Genomic DNA, 24,434 nt, shown 5'->3' with positions numbered 1-24,434 from the left:
TGGCTCCGCCCACACATGGCCATCTTGGGAAGAGGAGGAAGTACTTCCTGTCGTGGTGCCATGTGCCATGTGCAACAGCAGAGCTGCCTAATTGTGAGAGGGTCAAAGGGAGGGCCTACCTTGATTGGGATTGGCTAAACCCCTGATGACACTATTTGGGGTTTGACTTCTGATTGGCTGGTTGGAGTAACACAAAAATATAGTGACAATATAGTAATACACATAATATAGTCATAAATCAAATCAAATGTTATCAAAATATATATATATATATATATATATATATATATATATATATATATATATATAGTCAATTTATAGTCAATTTAATTAATTGATTTGAAACGTTTAATTCATATAAAAAATTTACTTAATTTTGTTTACTTCGGTTTTATTTATTTTTTAACTCCCTTACCGGAGCAGCAGCATGTGCAGCGTCTCTGGATGCAGCACCGTGACTACAGAGCAGCAATACCGAGTGGAATAATATTAAGGCAGAAAGTTTCACTTTAAAAAGTTACCTGAAGGCTGATTGGGAAAGTGGAAGTCATTAGCTTTACTTTGAAAAGCTGAATTTAACGACCACAGAAGTAATTCTTCAGCAAAACAGCAGGTTGCCATGTTGGCTGACCAGGAGCCACCAACCTGCTAAAGCTGGAGGAAATACTGCAGGTAAAATATTAATTTCTCCTCTTTCACTCTTTCCCTGGTTCTCCTGTATACTGTGTGTGTGTGTGTGTGTGTGTGTGTGTGTGTGTGTGTGTGTGTGTGTGTGTGTGTGTGTGTGTGTGTGTGTGTGTGTGTGTGTGTGTGTGTGTGTGTGTGTGTATTACAGTATATTCTTGTCATTTTGTTCACAACTTTGTTTCTAGAAATATTCAAAGTGGTGGACCTGCACCCTAACTAAACCAGGACTTATGTTTGATATTTATTCATTTATATATTTATGTTTCTATTATTTTTCTGATCTTGGAGAGAAACAGCTGCATGCAAAGCTAAAATAACGTTGTAAAAATTGTCTTTGAATTTAAATATAGACTCGGTGTGTTGAGTCGACATTAATTCCGTGGTTTTCCTTGAATAAATATCCATTAGAAGCTTCAGTCTTCAGTAGAAAAACAATGTGATTAATTACAATTAATTACGGAAAATCGTGCAATTAATTAGTTCATTTTTTTTGATTGACAGCACTATTTTATATATAATTACAAGCCAAATCAAAAAGGTGGGTCTTGAGCCTGCTTTTAGAAACACCAACCGTCTCTGCGGCCCTGAGGCCCCCCGGCCTCACCATAGGTCCTGGTCCTGACACTAGGAACCCTGAACAGGCCGGTGCCAGAGGACCTCAGCGGCCAAGAGGGCTCATATTGTAATGGCAAGTCACAAAGATAACAATGCTCAAGACCATTAAGATATTTAAAAACTAATAATAAAACCTTAAAATGAACCTTGAAGTACTCGGGGAGGCGATGCAGTGACTTTAAAACAGACGTAATGTGCTCCCGTCTTCTGGTCCTCGCCGCTCGTGCTGCTGAATTCTGGAGCAGCTGAAGGCTGCTGATAGTTTTCTGGGGACGACCAGGAAGCAGGGCGTTACAATAATCTGAACGACTGGAGATAAAAACATGCATCTGCACCTCCGTGCTGGCTGGAGAGAGAAACGGGCACAACCCAGTTTCCTATAGGTGTTTCAATTATTAATACATTAATACTGTGTTTTTACATGATGTTTTGAAGAAAGAGGATAGGCTCATGTTCCTGTGGTCACAGTGTGTGTGTGTGTGTGTGTGTGTGTGTGTGTGTGTGTGTGTGTGTGTGTGTGTGTGTGTGTGTGTGTGGGGTGGGGTGGGGGTTAAAAATAAAGCACTGTTGTTGCTCAGGCTAACACTGCGATTAGCCACAGACACACAGCTCCATTCACTTATTCACCAGGACCATCTATCACCCCACCCCCACACCCCCAACCCCACCGTTGACCCCTGACCTGCCCCAGTGCCCCAGCAGCCGGATTCATGGGGAAGTGTCTGGTTGTCAAGGTGACAGAGGAAATATTTAATCTGTATTTACCCCCCTGAATGGTCAGCCTGTGTTTTCCAGCTCCTGTTTGAAGCAGCTGGAAGTTGTTTTCACCATGAATCTCCATGTCGGTTTCACTTTAATCCTCAATCTGTTGAGTTGTAATCACCCAAAAACCACATTTCAATAATCTAGAAGTATAAATCTCAAACACAAACTACATTTTCCATGTCCATGAAAGAAAACCAGTTGAGTTGCCTCTCTTATAAATTCAGAGCAGAAGCTGAAGTCCTCATGACGTCCCAGGTGTGGACATGAATCAGCACTGAAGATCTAATGTCTCAACCAAAAGCTAATCTCAGAAACTGAAACACCGTGTCAGGAAAGTCGTGACGAATCGATTCAAGGAGGAAGAAATGTGAGGAGAAGCACCTGGTGCAGGGTGAAGAGCTCCCGTTCCTCCATGGATCTACACAAACACATCCAGGGATCAAGTTCCCCAACAAACACTAACAGGAGCTCTGCTGGTGGTTCTACCACCAGACCCCATACATCACACTGTCCATCTCACTGTCCATCTCACTGTCCATCTCACTGTCCATCAGGCTGTCCATCAGGCTGTCCATCTCACTGTCCATCAGGCTGTCCATCTCACTGTCCATCTCACTGTCCATCTCACTGTCCATCAGGCTGTCCATCACACTGTCCATCTCACTGTCCATCTCACTGTCCATCAGGCTGTCCATCTCACTGTCCATCTCACTGTCCATCTCACTGTCCATCAGGCTGTCCATCACACTGTCCATCTCACTGTCCATCTCACTGTCCATCAGGCTGTCCATCACACTGTCCATCAGGCTGTCCATCAGGCTGTCCATCAGACTGTCCATCACACTGCCCATCTCACTGTCCATCACACTGTCCAACACACTGTCCATTACATTGTCCATCACATTCTGTCCATCATATACTGCCCATCAGACTGTCCATCAGACTGTCCATCATAGTGTCCATCACACTGTCCAACACACTGTCTGTTCATCAGACTGTTCATCAGGCTGTCCATCACACTGTCCATCTCACTGTCCATCTCACTGTCCATCAGGCTGTCCATCACACTGTCCAACACACTGTCCATTACATTGTCCATCACATACTGTCCATCACATTCTGTCCATCATATACTGCCCATCAGACTGTCCATCATAGTGTCCATCTCACTGTCCATCTCACTGTCCATCAGGCTGTCCATCACACTGTCCAACACACTGTCCATTACATTGTCCATCACATACTGTCCATCACATTCTGTCCATCATATACTGCCCATCAGACTGTCCATCATAGTGTCCATCACACTGTACATCACACTCTGTCCATCAGACTCTGTCCATCACATTCTGTCCATCACGCTGTCCATCAGACTCTGTCCATCAGATTCTGTCCATCACACTGTCATCACACTCTGTCCATTACGCTGTCCATCAGACTCTGTCCATCACATTCTGTCCATCACATTCTGTCCATCACGCTGTCCATCAGACTCTGTCCATCACATTCTGTCCATCACGCTGTCCATCAGACTCTGTCCATCAGATTCTGTCCATCACACTGTCATCACACTCTGTCCATCACGCTGTCCATCAGACTCTGTCCATCAGATTAGAGGAATTTAGTGATCCCAGTGGGATGCTACAGGAGTGAATAGTGGGGGGTCCTCAAAGCCCAGAAATAATGTTAGTATCGATGTCTGAAATGAAATATAAACTGGACAAATGGTGCTTTGTTCCTTCAGTTTCCAACAGGTGACCCTCGCTTCCCAGATCTCCTCTGGAATAAATGTCTTTGGGTTGGAGGAAGGATATCAGAGTACCAGAGAGCACACAACAGTTGGTGCCTCGGCTTAGAAGAAGAGGAAGAAGAAGAAGAAGAAGAAGAAGAAGAAGAGGAAGAAGAAGAAGAAGAAGAAGAAGCAGACACTGGGAGGAAGAGAGGAGAGCACACAGATCTGCTTGTCTTCGTTTGAGTTTTGTTTTAATCCCGGCGTTAAGAGGATTGTGAAAAATGTTCATGTCATCACGAGAGAAGATCCACATGCATGTGCAGATGTGGCGCACACACACACACACACACACACACACACACACACACACACACACACACACACACACACACACACACACACACACACACACACACACACACACACACACACACACACACACACACACACACACTGGTTAATCCTCCCCTGGGTCAAACACAGGATTCCAGATTGGGTTAGTGCTGTTCTGGCATTAATAGTTTTAATTTCCGACGTCCAGGATAAAAAGCATTCCGTGTAAGTTGCATGTTTGTGTGTTGAATGTTGTGAAGATAAAGCAGACAGATGGAAAAAGACGGCGTAATCTCAGGTCAAATCTTCTTATGAGAGAGAGAAAGAGAGAGAAGGAGGCTATTTGTGCAAACCTCCATTTGTCATGGGTGTGCGTGTGTGTGTGCGTGTGTGCGTGTGTGCGTGTGTGTGTGTGTGTGCGTGTGTGTGTGTGTGTGTGTGTGTGTGTGTGTGTGTGTGTGTGTGTGTGTGTGTGTGTGTGTGTGTGTGTGTGTGTGTGTGGGGTGAGGAGGAGCGAGGCTTTGAGGGAAGAAGCAGGAGAATAGAAAGGACCCATCTGTTCTTTCGGTGGCTCATAAAGAGCGAGGAGCGAGAGGAGTTGCACGGGGAGGTGAGAAGCTTCTTGAATTTCTGCGTTTTGTGTGTCAGAGTGAAGGTTTTCAGGTTTTCAGGTGTTCAGGTTTTTCAGACGGTGGTGGCAGATGGTGGAAGTATTGCACGCTTTAGAGCCAAAGCGAGGACAATTACTGTGCAGCTGATGTGGGTGATGTCCTGTAGCACACAGTCCTGATGAGTTTTCACTTATTTAAGAAGCATACGTCATTTTAATTCTTCAACAGAAAGTTCAGACAAACAAAACCCGGATCACACTGGACATAGGAGATGCAATGTTGCTCGTCAACTATAACAAGATTCATGCATTTTATATAGAAGCCAACGTCCAGTGTGATATTGCTTTATTGGTTCTAAAGCAGATCATTTCTGCCTTTAAACTGCAAACATCAACATGTTTTTATGTCTGTTTATCAAAACTTGGTAAAAGTTTACTGAGCTTCTGTTACTTCAGGATGCCGTGACTTTTAATTAAAAGATTTACACTTTCTGCAAAAAAACAATTGCAGTATGTATTTAAAGGTCAATAAATTCAATAAAAAAGGGCATTTCAACTTTGTGTCGTGATAGTTTGCTTTATCCTTTTATATCAAATGTATTGCTTCCAAATTTTTTCTCTATCTTCTGTGAAGTATCTAGAAAAAGGATGATTAAATTAGAATTGATTGGAAAGTGGCACTCACCGTGAGGAGGTTGCGGGTTTGAGTCCCTGCAGTTTGAGTTTTATGTGCGGAGTATGCACGTTTCCCCCAGTGTACGCCAGGGCGATAAGCTGACTGGTGTGCATGTGTGTGATTTGTCCCCACCGATTTATCCAACATTACACAGAATCTGAAGCCTAAAACTGCTCCACTGGTATCCTTCTCATACCTACTGTATGTCCATTATTAAGCCGTTTATCTGATTGGTTTTATATCTTCAGCCACAAACACATCACAGTCATCTCAGGGAACTTTTACAGAGGAAAACCGACAATTCCTCATGAGCCAGTAGAGGAGAGGGAAGAAATGAGAAACTCTCTTTACCCGGTAGAAACCTGCAGAACCAGACATGGAATGTTGGTCGGGATTCAAACCGTGGTTCTTGTTGGGGGCAGGGATTCTCTATTGTCAACACACATAAATCCATACGCTGCAGAATGATATGGAAGGCAAATAAACGCACACGGACCCAAAATGAAAAGCCTGGCATGAGATTAAAAGAATTAAAGGACTTTATTTATGGAGTCATTTTACTGCCGGAGCAGTTTAAACAGGCTCTACAGAGCCGGTGGTGTTCGTCAGGCCCCCTGCTGTGGAGGATCAGGAGCATCCACATCATAACCTCATGGCTTGTGAGAAGGTCTGGTGATAGAACTCACCATGGCTGCTCATTTTCTGAAGGTTTTGGTGGAAAGCAGCGAGGAGGTGGTCTCAGATGTTTGATTGGCCGCACGCTCACCTCAGAATATCCAGAGGAGCTCGGTGACATCCAAGGTCAAACATGACTTACAGCCGTCAGTAAAAGAAGCTGACGGGAAACGTCCCGACTCAATTCCCAGCGGGAAGATCATCTCCCAGTGCAATCAGAAGATGGAGCGGAATTACCATAAAACACAGAGGGGAGGACACGGCACACACTACATCTGTGTGTGTGTGTGTGTCAGAGGATGCTCCATTTAATTAGGTTAGAGGGGATACTGTGTCGGTTAAAGGACGGGGTGGGGAGGGGGGGTCTGCAGGACGAGCTCCGTGTTAAAGTAATGAGATTAAAGCAGAAACCACGGCAGAGGGCAAAATCCAAAGCAGCAGATTGTCAAAAATTCTCACTGAAACCAGATAATATCAGAGAACACATCTGTGTAACACACTGCTTCTTACAGTCCAGTAACTGATCTGACATGTCGGAGACATCTGTAGATAAAATCACAAACTACCTGGAGACTGGAAAAAGTGATCAAAGAAAAAAAGAATATTTTTGAAAAAAGATAATCAGCCACTTTCATTTTTGGGAAACTGCTCATATAATGAGTGGCGGCACGGTGGAGCAGTGGTTAGACCTCCTGCACAGCGAGAAGGTCCTGGGTTCCAATGCTGGTCTGAAATGAAACAATATTTCTGCATATTATTGTTTGTTTTTTTGTTATTTCAGTAGCATTTCTTGTAAAAGCATTAAAAAAAATCCCCCAATTTCCAATAAGCACTCCTGATTAATGTTTTTATCATAAAAATATTATAACTTGTGTTAAGTGCAGATTGTTTTTTATAAATAATCATTTCTTGTTTTATAGTAGTAATATGTTATATGATTATTTATAAACATCACACAAGTGTGTGCTCTGGAAAGTCAATGGATGCCGATTACTAATACAAAATTAAACCGTTTCGTTGCAATTTTCCAGGTTTTAAATTGAGGTGCAAGTCCTCAACCACCCAGCAGGTGGTGCTGCAGCATCCTCAGCTTACACCTGAGGATGCAACTCGTCGAAACATCGCGGGTGAGGGAGGGTGGGGGCGCCACAAAATTCAAACACAGTGAATCATGATCAAGTCCCACTTCATCAATGAAAATACTTCTCCAGGACAAAATACTTATACAGTTTACTGATACTGACGCGTCAAAACTCTACATTAAAAAAAAGGTCCAAAATCCCTTTAATATGCCAATATTACCAAACAGTGACCACACCTTCAGTGCCATGCGAAAAAAACAAACATCCGTCAGCTTTCATTAAAATATAGAGGATGTGTCTAGAGTGTGTTATAACTAAGCTGACATGTGCTTCATGAGCAAACAAACAGCAGTGTAACGACTGTGGAGCAGGTGTAGAGCAGGTGCAGGTGTAGAGCAGGTGCAGAGCACGCGTAGAGCCGGTATAAAGCAGGTGTAGAGCTGGTGTAGCGCAGATGTAGAGCAGGTGTATTGCAGATGTAGAGCCGGTGTAGAGCAGGTGTATTGCAGATGTAGAGCCGGTGTAGAGCAGGTGTAGAGCAGGTGGGGTGCAGGTGTAGAGCCGGTGTAGAGCCGGTGGGGTGCAGGTGTAGAGCCGGTGTAGAGCCGGTGTAGAGCAGGAGTGGTGCAGGTGTAGAGCCGGTGTAGAGCAGGTGTAGAGCCGGTGTAGAGCAGGAGTGAATGCAGGCAGAATTTCCAGTCAGTGGAACTGGAGTTTAGTCGGTTTATTTGAAGAAAAGATAAGATGAACATCCCAGGGTTTTCCTGTTGAGTTGTACATCTTTATCTTGGTCGTCTGCCTGCTGCTCTATCTACTGGTCTATCTACTGCTCAGTCTGCTGCTCTGTCTGCTGCTCCGGTGAGGACTATGTGCCCTCTCCCTCCCTGTGCATTCTTCCTGTCACCTCTGCCCTCTACATATACAATCTAATTCCTGCCACCATGAGACCAAATAGTTCAACAAATTGTACCTAAATAAACTAAATAAGCTGCCATCAATAAACACAAGTGGATCCTACTTACAGGTTTAACTTAAAGGGGTTCACCCATCAATATTTCTTTCCATCTGTTTTTCTCTAGTGTTCCTGTCATCATTACAACAGCCACAAGAGGGCGCCTCATCTTAATCATGCTCACTGATATGAATATATTTGAAATGATTTTCGTGAAGCCGGCTTCCCCTGAGCTTTTGTAATTAGAAACACTGGTAATGAGAAAACCTCATCCATCCATGCGTGACTGTAACTCCTGACGATACCTTGCTGCTGATCTTCGTTCCAGAGATGGAAAACCAGCCCGGACTTCGTTAGACCTCCGTCAAGTGAGCGTTTCTCGTAACGCCATGTGGCCACGATGAGGCTGTGTATCATTGTGCTCTGTCTGAGCAGCGGATGGACGCCGGCAGCTTCTTCTCCCAGCGTGACCCCGACAGCGCCGCCTGGCGCGGCGGTGCCCACTGAAGACCAGAGCGTCCAGCTGGTGGTAAACTCCCACCACCCTCTCTGTTGTGTCCAGTCTGTGCAGTGTGTGTGTGTGTGCATTTTTGGTTTGGAGGAAACAGCGAACAGTGTTTTATTCTCATGGATTAAATTATTCATTGATTTAAATTTGACTTTTCAACCCATTTACACGACCACATTTCAAGTGAAAACGCATTGTTTTTGCTTTTATGTTGAAGAAAAGTTTTGCATTTAGATGGCAACATTTTGAAAACAATATCTGTTTACACAGAAACGCCAGAAACACTGAAAAATATGTCGTTTTCATGTAGGGCCACGAGTGCCCTTTTTTAATGAGACCACTTGCATACAAGCAGAAAACAACGCGCCATAAACATGAACAATGGGAGTTCACACACAGTAAATTAGTAGGGACCAACAACCAAGTTAGATTGTTATTACGCTGACTGTCGACTATAAAACTGCCTCATCCAGGAGACTAAGGACTGGGAGTCATGGCAAGAAAACAGTGTTGTTCTTCTTCTACTCGCAGCTGCATAGAAGAACTATATACAACCACCTTGGTGTGGGTGTAGTTGCAGTGTTTCAAAAAAGTAGTTTTCCACCATTTCCACGAGGTCGGAGCGTTTCCCCCCGTTCCCACTGTTTGTGTGTGTTGGGATTTGGAGGGAGAGGAGGCGACCGGGTCTCATGTTAAACCATTTATTTCAGCTTTAACGGAGTCAGATGGAAAGTTGTTAAAGCAAAGGTTTCCAGCCGTTAACACCACGAACATGTGAGCAGAGCGAGTCGTGAACAAAGAGACTTAGGGAGAGGCCCCCCTAAACAGTGACCTTCGTAGCTCCTCAACAGGATTTGTAATTTTCACAAGACTCCTGCAGAAAGGCTGGGCCACATGAGCCTGCTGGAGGCGGCCATTGTTGTTTTTGTCCATCTACTCATGTGCAGAAGACCCGTAGACATGGTGCGCATGCACAGTTTCACAAAAGTGGTGTTTTCTCTCTTTCGCGTCCTGCAGGACTGGCTGATGAGGTATGGCTACCTGCCCCCTGCAGACCCCTCCACCGGCCAGCTGCAGGCCTGGACCGCCGTCACTGACGCTGTGAAGGCCATGCAGAGGTACGCTGGCCTCAGAGAGACCGGCGTGGCAGGTGACGGTCACACACACACACCTTCACGTCTCATTCTCCTCATGTTTGGCAATAATGTACCTGCTGCGTTTTACTGATATTTTTCTGTACATAAAACCATTCGACGTTCTTTACCTACTGCTCATGCTGGACTGACCAAACATCCAGGGTGTCCAATTCAGTTCTTCTTAAATGCATTTAATGGAAGTACTTAAATCAGCTGTCACTTTGCACAGAATACTGTGGTATATTTTTGTTCTGCTTCTCAAGCGTTCCTTTTCAAAGAGTCTTTTCTGTGCTCAGATAACGAGACGGTGGCGCTGATGAACAGCCCTCGCTGCTCCCTGCCTGACCAATTAGAAACCTCCAGACCTGCAGACAGCCAGGATGTGAGGAAGATGAGGAGGAGGAGGAGGAGGAGGAGGAGGGCTGTGCCCATGTGGACACGCAGGAACATCAACTGGAGGTTGGAGGAGTTCTGTCATCAGTTAATCTGTCATCAGGCTGTAGTATCACTACAGAGGAGCTCTAGAGCCACTACAGTGTCACTACAGAGACACTACAGAGTCACTTCAGTCACTACAGAGGAGCTGTAGAGTCACTACAGTCACTATAGTCACTACAGAGTCACTACAGTCACTATCAAGTCACTTCAGCCACTACGGTCACTACAGAGGAGCTGTAAAGCCACTACAGAGTCACTATAGAGTCACTACAGCCACTACAGTCACTATAAAGTCACTTCAGTCACTACAGAGGAGCTGTACAGCCACTACAGAGTCAGTCCAGAGTCATTACAGCCACTACAGTCACCATAGAGTCACTTCAATCACTACAGAGGAGCTGTAAAGCCACTACAGAGTCACTTCAGTCACTACAAAGTCTCTTCAGTCACTACAGAGTCACTTCAGTCACTACATAGGCACTGTAGAGCCACCACAGAGTCACGTCAGTCACTACAAAGCTATTTCAGTCACTCGAGAGTCACTTCAGTCACTACACAGGACTTGTAGAGTCCCTACAGAGTCACCATAGAGTCACTTCAGTCACTACAGAGGAGCTGTAGAGTCACTACAGAGTCACTACAGTCACTACAGAGGAGCTGTAGAGTCACGGCACAGTTACTGCAGTCACTACAGAGTCACTACAGAGTCACTACATTCACTACAGAGGAGCTGTAGAATCACTACAGAGTCACTACAGTCACTATCGAGTCACTTCAGCCACTACGGTCACTACAGAGGAGCTGTAAAGCCACTACAGAGTCACTATAGAGTCACTACAGCCACTACAGTCACTATAAAGTCACTTCAGTCACTACAGAGGAGCTGTAAAGCCACTACAGAGTCAGTCCAGAGTCATTACAGCCACTACAGTCACCATAGAGTCACTTCAATCACTACAGAGGAGCTGTAAAGCCACTACAGAGTCACTTCAGTCACTACAAAGTCTCTTCAGTCACTACAGAGTCACTTCAGTCACTACATAGGCACTGTAGAGCCACCACAGTCACGTCAGTCACTACAAAGCTATTTCAGTCACTCGAGAGTCACTTCAGTCACTACACAGGACTTGTAGAGTCCCTACAGAGTCCCCATAGAGTCACTTCAGTCACTACAGAGGAGCTGTAGAGTCACTACAGAGGAGCTGTAGAGTCACTACAGAGTCACTACAGTCACTACAGAGGAGCTGTAGAGTCACGGCACAGTTACTGCAGTCACTACAGAGTCACTACAGAGTCACTACAGTCACTACAGAGGAGCTGTAGAATCACTACAGAGTCACTACAGTCACTATAGAGTCACTGCAGTCACTATGGAGGACCTGTAGAGCCACAAATGGCTGCAGATTGCATGGATTCATGTACAGATCAGAAACAGAGTAACTCTTTCTTTCACTCCTGCATGCTCCTGGTGAAATCCTCAGGCTACGTTCACATCCTTCATCCTCTCATCTGTCCCGGGAGACGGTTCGCTCGATGGTCTTCTACGCTCTGAGAGTGTGGGCGGAGCCAACACCCCTGGAGTTTCACGAGGTCGGTCCTTTTCTGATTAACAGGCAGCTTCCTCACACTCCTCACTCTTCACTCATTCAGCCATTCATCCTGTGGTCTGCATCCAGGTAGGCAGTCCGGAGGCAGCTGACCTGCAGGTAGACTTCTTGCACGGTTACCATGGTGATAGCTACCCTTTTGATGGAGCAGGCGGAGCGGTGGGTCACGCATTCTTCCCTTCAGACCCAGCACGTGCAGGAGGTGTTCATCTGGATGCAGAGGAGGAGTGGGCCTTCAGACAGCCAGGTGAGCATTCAAACAGCCAGGTGAGCATTCAAACAGCCAGGTGAGCATTCAGACAGCCAGGTGAGCCTTCAGACAGCCAGGTGAGCATTCAGACAGGCAGGTGAGCATTCAAACAGCCAGGTGAGCATTCAGACAGCCAGGTGAGCCTTCAGACAGGCAGGTGAGCATTCAAACAGCCAGGTGAGCCTTCAGACAGCCAGGTGAGCATTCAGACAGCCAGGTGAGCTTTTAGACAGCCAGGTGAGCATTCAGACAGCCAGGTGAGCATTCAGACAGCCAGGTGAGCCTTCAGACAGGCAGGTGAGCATTCAGACAGCCAAGTGAGCATTCAGACAGGCAGGTGAGCCTTCAGACAGCCAAGTGAGCATTCAGACAGCCAGGTGAGCATTCAGATAAGTGAGGTGAGGATGGCGGTGAGGCTGCACTTGTCCACCGTTCATCAGATTATTTGCTCATAACCTCAAATAATCCTTATATTTAATGCCATTTTCTAAAATTCATCTCAGTCGTGTTCTCACTGTAGTGGTTCTTTGCTGCTCCTGGATTCCTGATTCACTTTGACTCATTGGCTCTTTGACTGAGGATTCATGTAATTGAATAAGAACATTGAATTCTAACTGGAGCGTCACACCGTACTGAATGAATTTAAGATCCTCTTTGTCCTGTTAGACAGGAGCCACCATAGTAACCTGCCTTTAAAAACATCTAGTCATCTATCATATTTGACCCAAAATCCAAAGGAAATAAACTGTTGAAACTGTTTTTTGGGGCATTTCAGCCTCTGAGGGCACCGACCTCTTCACTGTGCTGGTCCATGAGTTTGGACACGCTCTGGGTTTGGCCCACTCCTCATCCCGACACTCTGTGATGCGGCCGTACTACCAGGGTCCCGCTGGGGACCCCCTCCTGTACCGCCTGGGAGCTCAGGATCTGGAACACATCACCCAGCTCTATGGTAACAAGCACCTGCAGTGACCTCTGTGAGGATTTAGCCTGGAAATGTGATCTGTGAGGACTCGTGTGCTGTAGGAATTAAAGTACATCATCACCAGGGAAACCTAATGAGAGATAATAGCTTCATTATTCTCACTACCATGTGTGTGACTGCGAAATGCATAAAAAATGAGCATGAGAAGAAAGAAATGGGTCGCTCGTGAAGTTCAGACGAAGTCTTCGTCCTCCACAGGCGCATATGTGAAAGACTCATTGTGAAGAATTAAAAGGATCAGAGTACGATTAATTTTATTTTTGACCCTATTAATTCTTCTTTTTTCATATTTCCTCTTGGTTACATAGAAATGCAGGAATTTCATTTTAATGCTGAAGCATTGTATTGGCACAGCGAGGCAGTGGCTCTCACTTTAAGACACGCAAACTGGCTCTTTAATAAGAAACGCTATCGTGTTATAAAGGTATAAATTCATCGTCAGCATGGTTTAATCTCATTTTTAATGATGGAGCTACAGAAAACTTGTAATAAACCCAAATCTCATTGATTTCAACAAGCCTTAAAGCTGCAGACACACATGGCTATTTAGTGGAGTTATGAGTCGTGATTTCAGTTATGATTTGATCCATTAACTTTGCGGCAGGCAAAAGGAACCAGCTGCTGGCTACAGACGCTCCTCGCCTCGTCCCAGAGCTCCACCGACGACACCACCACCACCACCACCACCTCCATCACAGACACGGACACCACGGGTTTGTCAGTTATTCTGTACGAACACACGGAACACATATATATACAACGTAGAAATGATAATAATGTTCCTCAGAGATGCAGAAGGTTGTTTTCAGTTTTACTTTCCTTATTCGTTAATTGTTGTGGAAATTGTGGCTCATCACATCCCATGTCCCCCTTTTGATCATATTTGATCAACTGTAAGAAAAATAAGATGAGAATGGAGTCCGGGTCCTCATCCAATATGGCGTCTACACTGATAAATTAACTCCAATAGCCATTCACATCTCTATGTCCACGTCAACAGACCGTGTGTGTATTGATTTATTTATCTGCCAAGATCGGTTTGAATTGAAGAATGTTGCTCTTTGTACTTAAGATAACTTAGATAACATTTTAATTGTTTGTAATTAATTCAACACAGACCCCCGAAGTAATTCAATAACTTGATTCTTCTTAATTGCGCCCCACCACTATGTTTAAGTTAAGATTAGGAAGCATCTACATCTGGTTTTCTATGACATGTACACCTTCACATTAAATGTTTTCTCGCTTTCAATCATGCTAATCAGTTTTTCTTGAATAAATCAACACACTACATATGTCTTTCAATCTGTCCCTCTGCTTCAGACCCTCCACAGATCGATGTAACACCAGTTTCGACGCCGTGGCGAAGATCCGAGGGGAGACCTTCTTCTTCAAAGGTCTGGAGGGGTCTGATCGTGCACCAGCAGAGTAAAACCTGTCCAGTTGTGGTTCTGACTGGTCTCTGTTCTCCAGGTCTGAGCATGTGGCGAGTGAACAGTGGGGGTCTGGTGTCGGGACGGGGGGCCTCCGTCCGGAGGCTTTGGGGGGGTCTACCTCCTGATCTGCCTCGGTTTCACGCTGTGGTGGAGAGACAGTCAGACCATGCCATCATCTTCATCAGTGGTACGTTAGAGTATATATATACAGTAGCTCCACATTACGGTTGCAGTAACGTGATAGTAATACCTTACTGTTACAAAAGTAAATACTGAATCTTTGTGGGCTTGTCACTTTTGTTGTTTTTGGAAATAGCTGCTGCCTCTGAGCTAACTGTTAGCATGAGCTATGTATTTTTTTCTGAAAGTGGAAATCCCGCCCCTTCAGCCGGCTAGTGGCTAATAGCTAATAGGTAGCCACAAGCAACCATGACATGTAGTCTTCAGGCCATATATCAGTGAACGACTTCCTCACTACTCCACGTCTGCCCGCGAGATATTTTTCCACTTTTCTTTTTGCAGAGTTCACCTCTTTGTTCCGGATCAGAGTCCAACTCTAGTCTGGACCAAACAGTGCTGGTGTGAAAGTAACCTTAAGCTCCATTTACACTACAATAATGTTTGAAGCCGCTGAAAACACAACTTTTTAAGAACGGCTCCCAAGGTCGAACTGTTCAAACACAGCTGTCTCGGTGGTAATATGGGGAAGTGCTACTTTTTCAAAGTGCGGGGCTTCTGTCTCCTTATAGATTGTGGAAACGCTACTACTTCACATGCGCACCACAGCTGTAATAACGAGGTGTTGTGCACATGCTCAGTAGATGGACAATAGCAACCTATGCGACCTCCAGAGTGTCATGACTCCCAGTCCATGTTCTTGTGGGACTTGGTAGTTTTATAGTTGATGGTCACAGTACCAACTATCCAACTTGGTTGTCTGTCCATACGAACATCAGTGTACTCCTATTGTTATAGTTTATAGCGTATTGTTCTCTGCACGTGTGGGTGCTTTCAGTACAAAACACAAACAACAGTGCCCACTAGTGGTCCAATATGCAAACTACATAATTAAGTGTTTCTGTCTTTCCCGTCAGTGTGAAACTTTTTGAAGTGAAAACTCAAAAACAATGCAGCACATTTTCACTTGAAAAGTTGTGTAAACAAGGGCCTGATGTGTCCACGTTGTCCCCTCCTGCAGATTCCCAGTTCTGGCTGTTCAGAGACCTGTCGCTGCAGGAGGGCTACCCTCAGCCCCTGTCCGCCCTCAGGATGGGGATGAGCTTGGCTGGAGAAGACACAGATGAGGATGATGATGGAGGAGCAGCAGGACGGTGGGGCCTGGTCTGGGACCCAGAGGAGGGGCCTGTGTGGGGGGAGTTAGAGGCTCAGGAAGACAAGGAGGACGTCTGGACTCAGCTGCTGAAGGACGGAGTCAGCGGGATCACCACGGACAGCGATGGTGAGGCTCAAACTCATATTTACGTCCAATGTTCAAATAAACACTCACAAACACACTGTGAGTCAAGGTGAGTGAAACCTTCTTATAGGTACAGTATTCAATTCTTTTTAATATATATTTAATTGGACACAGCAGTAAACAAAAAACAAACTGATAAAAGAGCTAGACTGAAGATAACTGGGTACACTTTTTAACAATCATCCCTGATGCAAAAAAGTTAAGTTCTTCATTTACCATCCACTTCTTCCACTTTGAATTTTGCAGCCCCCCCCCCCCCCCCCCCCCCCTCCCCAGTGGTGACTGCATCATTCACGGGGAATAACTTTACACTTAAACCATTAACATAGAAAATATTTTTAAAAAGAAGCTGTTTTTACCTTGTGGGCACAATATTTTAAAACAGAGGGAAATTCCTGCAAAAAAAAAAAAAAGGTTTATTGGCCTGTTTACTGAGGAACTGATATGGTGTGAAAACGCCATGGTCCACAGTCGCAACAGTGATGAGCAAGCAGAAAAGATTATCACATTTTTTTCCCAACTAATGTCAGTGTTTAAAAAAACTAAAAACTTGTGCATTTGTGTGGTTTTATTACAAAAACAAACAACAGCACCCACTAGTGGCCCAACATGAAAGCGACATTGTTTGCATCACTTTGACACCTCATTCTATGAAGAGCCTCGACGTCATGACTCCCTCTCTCCTCGCTCCTCTCCAGGCTCCATCTACCTCTTCCAAGGCGACTCCTACTGGAAGTTCTCGTTTCCGGGCTCGTCGCCACAGGACGGCTACCCACGATCCTCTGCTGTAGACTGGCTGGACTGCACCTCCTCGTCCTCGTCCTCCTCGGGTGTGGACAGCCTCTCTCTTCCTGCCTCGCTGCCAGCGGGGAGGCAGGAGCTGAGGGAGAAGTGGAGGGAGGACAGGGAGGAGGAGGAGGAGGATGAGGAGGAGGCAGCAGGAGGAAGGTGGAGGGACAGACACAGAGAAAAACACAGACAGGACGGAGGCGTCCACACCTGGACACGGTGCAGCTGTCAGAACCGAGCTCCGGCCAGCTGGACGCCGTCCGTGGCCGCTGCTGTGCTGCTGGGTATGTGGACGTTGTGCGTTCTGTGAAGTCCAACAGACACAACCAGAAGACACTGTCAAAATAATTTAATAATAATCCAATTTTATATTACTGACTTCATTCATGACTGGACTTCTACTAACTGGCTGCATATGTGGATGTTTGTGAGCATGATTTGAACAAAAGGCTGCCCCTAGAGGTTCACCAGTGTACTTCTGGCACAATAGTGTATTTCTATGTTATCTGGACTGACAAACCCAGACATGCACAGTCCTTGATAGTGTTATTATGAAGCGGGTTATCAACTTGGTAGTTCAACCCCTGGATTAGTGGGCGTTCACAAAAAAGGGTCGGCGTTTGCAGCATCTGACCATGACAAACCCTGCAGAGCCGCTTATGTAGTGGAGTAGCACTGTTTCACTGTATTATGTCACAATTGTTTCGGGCAGAGCTTCCTCACTGCTCCGCTCTTACTTTAACATATATTTTCCATTGAGTTCTTTTGAGGCTCCCATATGAGTATGTTTTGTGTTGGAATAGTAATTCCTCACCGCGACGGCACGAGTGGTTGTGCCTTCCATAAGTGTATGTTTTTACAGTTCTACCAAGCGTGACCATGAACCTCATCATTCTTAATTAATCCTCATGATTAATTCGAGTCCAGATTTTCCTGGATGTGTGGATTTTGCACGTTTTGACGGTTGACTTATGAACCCTTTCTACAAAACAACATTTCAAGTGAAAAATTTTACGTTTCCACTGTAGCGTTTTGAAACCAATGTTCATGGTGAAAATGATGCAGCTTTCATGTTGGGCCACGAGAGGGTGCTGTTGTTTGTTTTTGTAATGAAAGCACACACACATGCAGCAGAAAAGAATATGTATAAACATTAACAATGGCAGTACACAAACATTTGTATGGACAAACCACCAAGTTGGATTGTTATTTCAACTTCAAAACTACCAAGTCGCAGGAGAGTCATGACACTCCGGAGGAAATGTTGTACTTCTTGTCTGCTTACTGAGCATGTGCAGAACAACTATTCACGACGGCCGTGGTGCGCAGGACCAGTGGCAGCGTTTCCGCCATCTACGCCGAGACAGAGTTGGAGCGTTTTCAGAGTGTTGCATTGGTCAGTGACTCGGAGCACCGTCGTCCTGTAAACAGACCCCAAAACGTGACCAAAGTTTTATGTCTTCACTTGAAACGTTGTCGTGTAAACGGGACCTCAAATGTCCTGATATTCTGACTCCATAAAACAGCGACTCTCTTCTAAACGTACTGTAACAATCCTGATTGTAACTCGACCTACCAAGATATCCTGGCGACAATTCGACACATTTTTTTTCACCGAAGGCAACAAGTCAATCAGTTGTTGACAGATGTTCTACAGATATCAGGAGCAGAGGAGATTCTGGTTCCAGAGTGATTTCCACATTCACCTCCACCTTCCAGCTTGAGTCTGTGGAGAGTTCTACATGTTCTCTACACTCCAGTCACCACCTCATCCACTCACACACTGTTTCTTGCTCCTGCTGTGGACGGATTAATTCCTTCTGACGGGACGCTTCTTCACCATTTCAAAAAACAACAAAGTGACGGGACACATTTAGACATGAAGAGTCGCTGCTTTTACGCCGTTCAATCACTCTGTACTGTAATCATTTACATGAACTATATTGAAATTGAAACCATGTTGTGATGATGTTTTCCTAGACACTCCTCATGTGCATGTCATTCTCAAATATGCTATGATATATTTATCAAAAATGGAAACGTAAGTTTGATTGTCAACATATCTTATTCATTGGACCATGTTTTTAATCTGGTTTTGGATATGGTTCTGATGTGACCACAGACCAGCAGTGCTGCGGGCTCTGAGGATGAATTTCACTGTGTGACGAATAAAGAACTTTGTAACTATATACCATCTACATGAATGTATATTGCATTCACCACAGAGAAAGTTATATATATATATATATATATATATATATATATATATATATATATATATATATATATATATATATATATATATATGTATAAGAATATTTTCCCATTGAAAAAGTTAGAATGTACAGTAGTCTGCAAAATTTAAAGAAGGAGATGAGTCTTTGATATTTATCAGAATGTTGTACCATGTGTACACACATTTACAGCCACTAACTGGTCTCATAAGCATATATATATATATATATATATATATATATATATATATATATATATATATATATATATATATATATATATATATATATATATATATATATGTGTGTGTGTGTGTGTTTATTGTGCCACCTTATGGTTATACAGAGTCACTACAGTCCAATGTGTTTAAAGAAAATCTTGAAATGAATGAGTGAAAAGGTTTATTTTGGACATGTGGGAATAACAATAACAAAACAGAAATATAAATGATTTAAAAATAAACACAACAAACCACACAAACGTATCTGAGTAGAGCAAAGCAAAGTGGAAAAAAATTGAATTAAATGAATAAACAATGACACATCATATGAGTGAGAACGGTATGGAATCAGGGGAAGGTATTGCATATACAGTATATATATTTATACACACACACACACACACACACACACACACACACACACACACACACACACACACACACACACACACACACACACACACACACACACACACACACACACACTGTGACCACAGGAAAATGAGCCTACCCTCTTTCTTCAAAACATCATGTAAAAACACAGTATTAATGTATTAATAATTGAAACACCTATAGGAAACTGGGTTGTGCCCGTTTCTCTCTCCAGCCAGCACGGAGGTGCAGATGCATGTTTTTATCTCCAGTCGTTCAGATTATTGTAACGCCCTGCTTCCTGGTCGTCCCCAGAAAACTATCAGCAGCCTTCAGCTGCTCCAGAATTCAGCAGCACGAGCGGCGAGGACCAGAAGACCGGAGCACATTACGTCTGTTTTAAAGTCACTGCATCGCCTCCCCGAGTACTTCAAGGTTCATTTTAAGGTTTTATTATTAGTTTTTAAATATCTTAATGGTCTTGAGCATTGTTATCTTTGTGACTTGCCATTACAATATGAGCCCTCTTGGCCGCTGAGGTCCTCTGGCACCGGCCTGTTCAGGGTTCCTAGTGTCAGGACCAGGACCTATAATGAGGCCGGGGGGCCTCAGGGTCGGTTGGTGTTTCTAAAAGCAGGCTCAAGACCCACCTTTTTGATTTGGCTTGTAATTATATATAAATAAATCTATATCTATATCTATATCTATATCTATATCTATATCTATCTATCTATCTATATACAGTATATATATATATATAACTAATAATAATACCTTCCCCTGATTCCATATGATGTTTGTCTAAAAATGTATCTAATCTGTGAATGAATAACTTTTCAAAAATTTTGGAGAACTGTGGAAGCAGAGAAACTGGCCTGTAATGGGTGAAGTGGTGTTTATCCCAGGTCTTATACAGTGGTATAAGGCTTTGGCTATTTGAATTTTCCAGTTTCATATGATAAATTACGCGTAATTAAGTATGTTAGTGGCTCTTAAATCCCCTCAGTGATCATTTTAACAATTTCCATTTCCATGTCCATCCCATTACAATCAGTATATGTTTTGTATTTGAATTTCTATCTATTATTTCTTTTTCCTCCACTTCTGTGAGGAACACAGAGCTGGGATTCCAGTCTACAAGATGGTCACTCCTCTCGTCTGGGATTTCCTCTGCGAGTTTAGGTCCAATATTTACAAAGAAGTTGTTAAAACTATTAACAGTTTCTTCCATCATGTCCTTTTTTGTTATTATATAATAATATTCCTTTCTACATGCCCCTATGATTTTCGTTAACTTATTCTTGATTTTTTTTTGTATTCATGTCTTGCTTCGTAATTTCTTTGTTTGATAAATTGTCTGTAGTGTATTCTTCTTATTACACACATTCTGGAATCCTTTTGTCATCCATGGTTCAGCTGTATGTTTTTGTTTTCTGCTCTTTGTTCAATAGGACAATTTGTATTATACAAAAATTTGAGTATTCCTAAGGTATCACATGCATTATCTATATCTTTTTCTTTGTAAACAGTTTCCCAGTTTAGTACCATTTACAATTTTTTTTTAATGCATTAATGGTTCTTCATGTTACAAAGGCATGTTTGCAATAAGATATACTGTATAGACCAGATTAGGATTGGAACTGAATTTTGTGAAGCATTGAACCAGGCTCATTCATGCACCAATAGCTGGTTTGGAATGTACGCACATATATCCACACGCTCACTACACACTGCGACGATTTTAACAATCGTATAAGTTCACAGCGAGACACACTGTACGACATGGATCTACGAAACTGTGATAAACCACCATGACATGGGGTTTGCTGTGAGCAGATTGTGTGATGATAAGCTAAACTACTTCTACGATGTACGTGAGTCAACGCGATTGCTTAAGAATGACACACCCTAAGTGTGCCCAATCTTTGTTTACATTCCACATATTTTCTTTTCGACGTGTTTTGTCATTGTCGCCACAAAGCATCCATGTGGGTTTAGCACCAATGTTGCACTGATCAGTACGACATTTCAAACTGCATTTGTCCATTGGTTAGTTAGTTGACGTAGGTCGCAGCAGCAGTCACCATCACCCCGAATATCTGACACTTCAGATTTTTACTGTAGGTTGTCTTCAGTCAAAGACAATGACGACAGCCATCTTTGAACTGTTCTCACAGTGTGACGGAGTGAGAAAAACTGACATTTCTTCACTCGCCACCTTTGACACAACAGGACTCCTGTACTGGACTTAGTTAAGCTACGGATAAGATGCAGACCTTCACACTGTGCTCATCTACAACAGATCAGCAAGACCAGACCTGAACTTTGGACATCAATCATCTGAATATCCGAATACCTCATTCCTCTTTATTTAAAGTACATGTGACTATTGAGATACACAGTAACTTGAAGGGTTCATATCATACAGGTTTTCAACAATTCCACATGGTCTCATTGGTCCAAAATGTGTTCAATGTTTATTGCCCCAAATCCAGCTTTTCCTTGATTTTCATTAATTTGAATATTGGATCATAGGAGCTGCATTCAGAATCTGCTGTGTCTGTGTGAGCTGGACTGACTCCACCCACACATGCCCATCTTGGGAAGAGGAGGAAGTACTTCCTCTTATGGTGCCATGTGCCAGAGCAGAGCTGACTAATTGTGGGAGGAGTCAAAGGAAGGGCCTACCTTGATTGTGATTGGCTAAACCCCCGATGACACTATATAGGGTTTGAATTCTGATTGGCTGGTTGAAGCACACACTTTAAAAATTTTTAAACAAGCCAGGGAGAGAGAGGATAGAATGACCTTACTTCTGGGGCGTCATTCCAGGTATGGTAATGATTATTACTGTTGGAAAAACATTAGAAAGGGAATTTTGCATAATATGACCCATTTAACTTACCGGTAACTTAGTGCAACCCAACCCAACGCAACGCAACGCAACGCAACGAAACGCAACAAGAAAAACTTTCTCATTTGGAAAAGAAAGACCTGTGTGTTCAAACTAACAAAAGGAAAGCTCGCTAATGAAAAAACTGATAATTCAGTTCAATTCAAATTTTATGGGGAAAAAATGATCAATTCTTCATCATCACGATGAGGAGACAGTAAGTAAAAAACCCCTGTTTAAAACAAGAAAACCTCAGAACCAGACTCAGAGGAGAAGACTTTCTGCCCTTCCGATTGAGGTTAGTGGATAGAAGAAGGGAAAAAACATGGAATAGAAAGAAAGACTGTTGGGAAGGATTTAAACTGTGGGTTTGATATCAGGTAGGGATTGTCTATTCAATTCAACAGAAACTCACTCGGTGCAGATAAATCAGTAATCTTTCATATCGCAGTAAAAATAAGACAAATCAGAAAATTCCCTCTTATTATCTCAGCCATCATAGCTCCTCAGTCTTGAACTAGTCAGCACTTCTAGAGAAATTAGTGACATATCTCCATTTTCATATTGACTGAGAATGTTGTTCCATTTAATTGTACAGAGTTTCTTGGTTAAATCATAGAACAAACCAGAAATAGTCAACGCTTCTCATACATGAGATTCTTTCATCGGCATACACAACCACTCTGTTAAATACTTCAATAATCAACTTTCATGAAACATCGAGGGTAAATCTATGCTGAAGATGCCAAAAGCGGTCTTTCATTTGGTCGACTTCAGTCTGCACATTACAGTATTTAATAATTATTGAAAATATTTACCATTAAAATAACTATCATTAAAAAATGGTGTTTCCAGAAAGGGGTGAGGACGGCACTCAGGTGTTTCTCAGGTGGGATCCAGTTTATACAGGAAGTGGATGCGTTGCAGCTTTATCTGATTCCTGATTTCCTCTGAGTCAGTTCTTATCTAACAATCCAGACCTCAGTCCACACGCTGACAGAACCATACTACGGCCTCTGACAAGGATTCTCTCAGGGATGTTAAACCCTGCCCATCACGTTTCCTCCTCCCAACTCAGTTTGGGATGCGATTTGTCTTTTAATCTCATCTCAAACTGCACACAAACTGAAAATTAAAAAAAAATGTTCCCATTAAATGCTGCTTTGTTTACATTATAATTAAATTCTCTTTTTTATGAAGCAACATATTAATACAATTGTACTGGTGTACATTTTTGATGTCCAACCACATGATATGGATTTTCAGTAATGATCGATCATGTAAAGTCTGTTAAGATCAACCTGTTAAAAAAATAATCAGTAAGTTAATTGAATTCAGGCAAAATGTGGATATCCACTACTTTTGATGCAAGCTAGTTCCAGGATTCATGATGGATACCACAAACCAAGGTTTATCAGTTATCATAACAGCTACATGCTAAGTCAACAGAACTCAGGAATATGAATAAGAATAATCACAGTGACAAATACAAGGCAAGTTTATTCAAATAGCACCATACATATATATATACAATAAATCAAAGTGATCAAGAAAGCCATATAAAGGAGAATAAATAAAATGAAAAGTTTATTAGAGGTCCCATATTATACAGTTTTTCAACAATTTCACATTGGAGTCAGAGCTCCAACAACCTTGTTTTCAAAGTGTATAAAAAAAATGTAATAAGAAAAAATAAAAATCAATGATGTGGTTCAAACCAGGTCATAATGTTTCTAAGATAACAACTCTGCCACTAGACCAACGGTAAACATGCAAATTAATGAGATTCTTAAGAAGTCTTCCTCACCATGTCACACAGTTTACAACTACTTACTTAAATTTTCTCTGCTAAACTAATAGTTTCAAACTCGTCCTCGTAAATAATCAAACAAATAAATTTATATTCTTAACTGTTGTTAGCTTTAGCTGCTAACAAGCTGTTATTTGTGACGACTGGCTCC

General features: G+C 43.0%; 1 protein-coding gene across 1 annotated transcript; it reads left to right on the top strand.

The window, feature by feature from the left end:
• Positions 1 to 4,632: 4,632 nt before the first annotated feature.
• Positions 4,633 to 18,941, top strand: mmp17b (matrix metallopeptidase 17b). Its single transcript, XM_080466322.1, has 12 exons — positions 4,633 to 4,742; positions 8,456 to 8,656; positions 9,653 to 9,785; positions 10,068 to 10,230; positions 11,691 to 11,799; positions 11,886 to 12,063; positions 12,842 to 13,018; positions 13,656 to 13,764; positions 14,375 to 14,448; positions 14,525 to 14,674; positions 15,686 to 15,946; positions 16,663 to 18,941. The coding sequence occupies exons 2-12, from the start codon at positions 8,528 to 8,530 to the stop codon at positions 17,061 to 17,063; spliced, it is 1,884 nt and encodes a 627-aa protein (XP_080322448.1). The 5' UTR covers positions 4,633 to 4,742; positions 8,456 to 8,527; the 3' UTR covers positions 17,064 to 18,941.
• The last annotated feature ends 5,493 nt before the right edge of the window (positions 18,942 to 24,434 follow it).

The sequence above is a fragment of the Lipophrys pholis genome, assembly GCF_963383615.2.
Source record: "Lipophrys pholis genome assembly, chromosome: 6".
Classification (NCBI taxonomy): domain Eukaryota; kingdom Metazoa; phylum Chordata; class Actinopteri; order Blenniiformes; family Blenniidae; genus Lipophrys; species Lipophrys pholis.
This window is presented reverse-complemented; position numbering and strand designations above follow the sequence as displayed.

Coding starts and splice junctions, on each gene's coding strand:
- mmp17b (XM_080466322.1), top strand. CDS start 8,528: ATGAGGCTGTGTATCATTGTGCTCTGTCTGAGCAGCGGATGGACGCCG. Junction 9,786..10,067: donor CAGAGAGACCGGCGTGGCAG/GTGACGGTCACA, acceptor TTCTGTGCTCAG/ATAACGAGACGGTGGCGCTG. Junction 15,947..16,662: donor GATCACCACGGACAGCGATG/GTGAGGCTCAAA, acceptor GCTCCTCTCCAG/GCTCCATCTACCTCTTCCAA.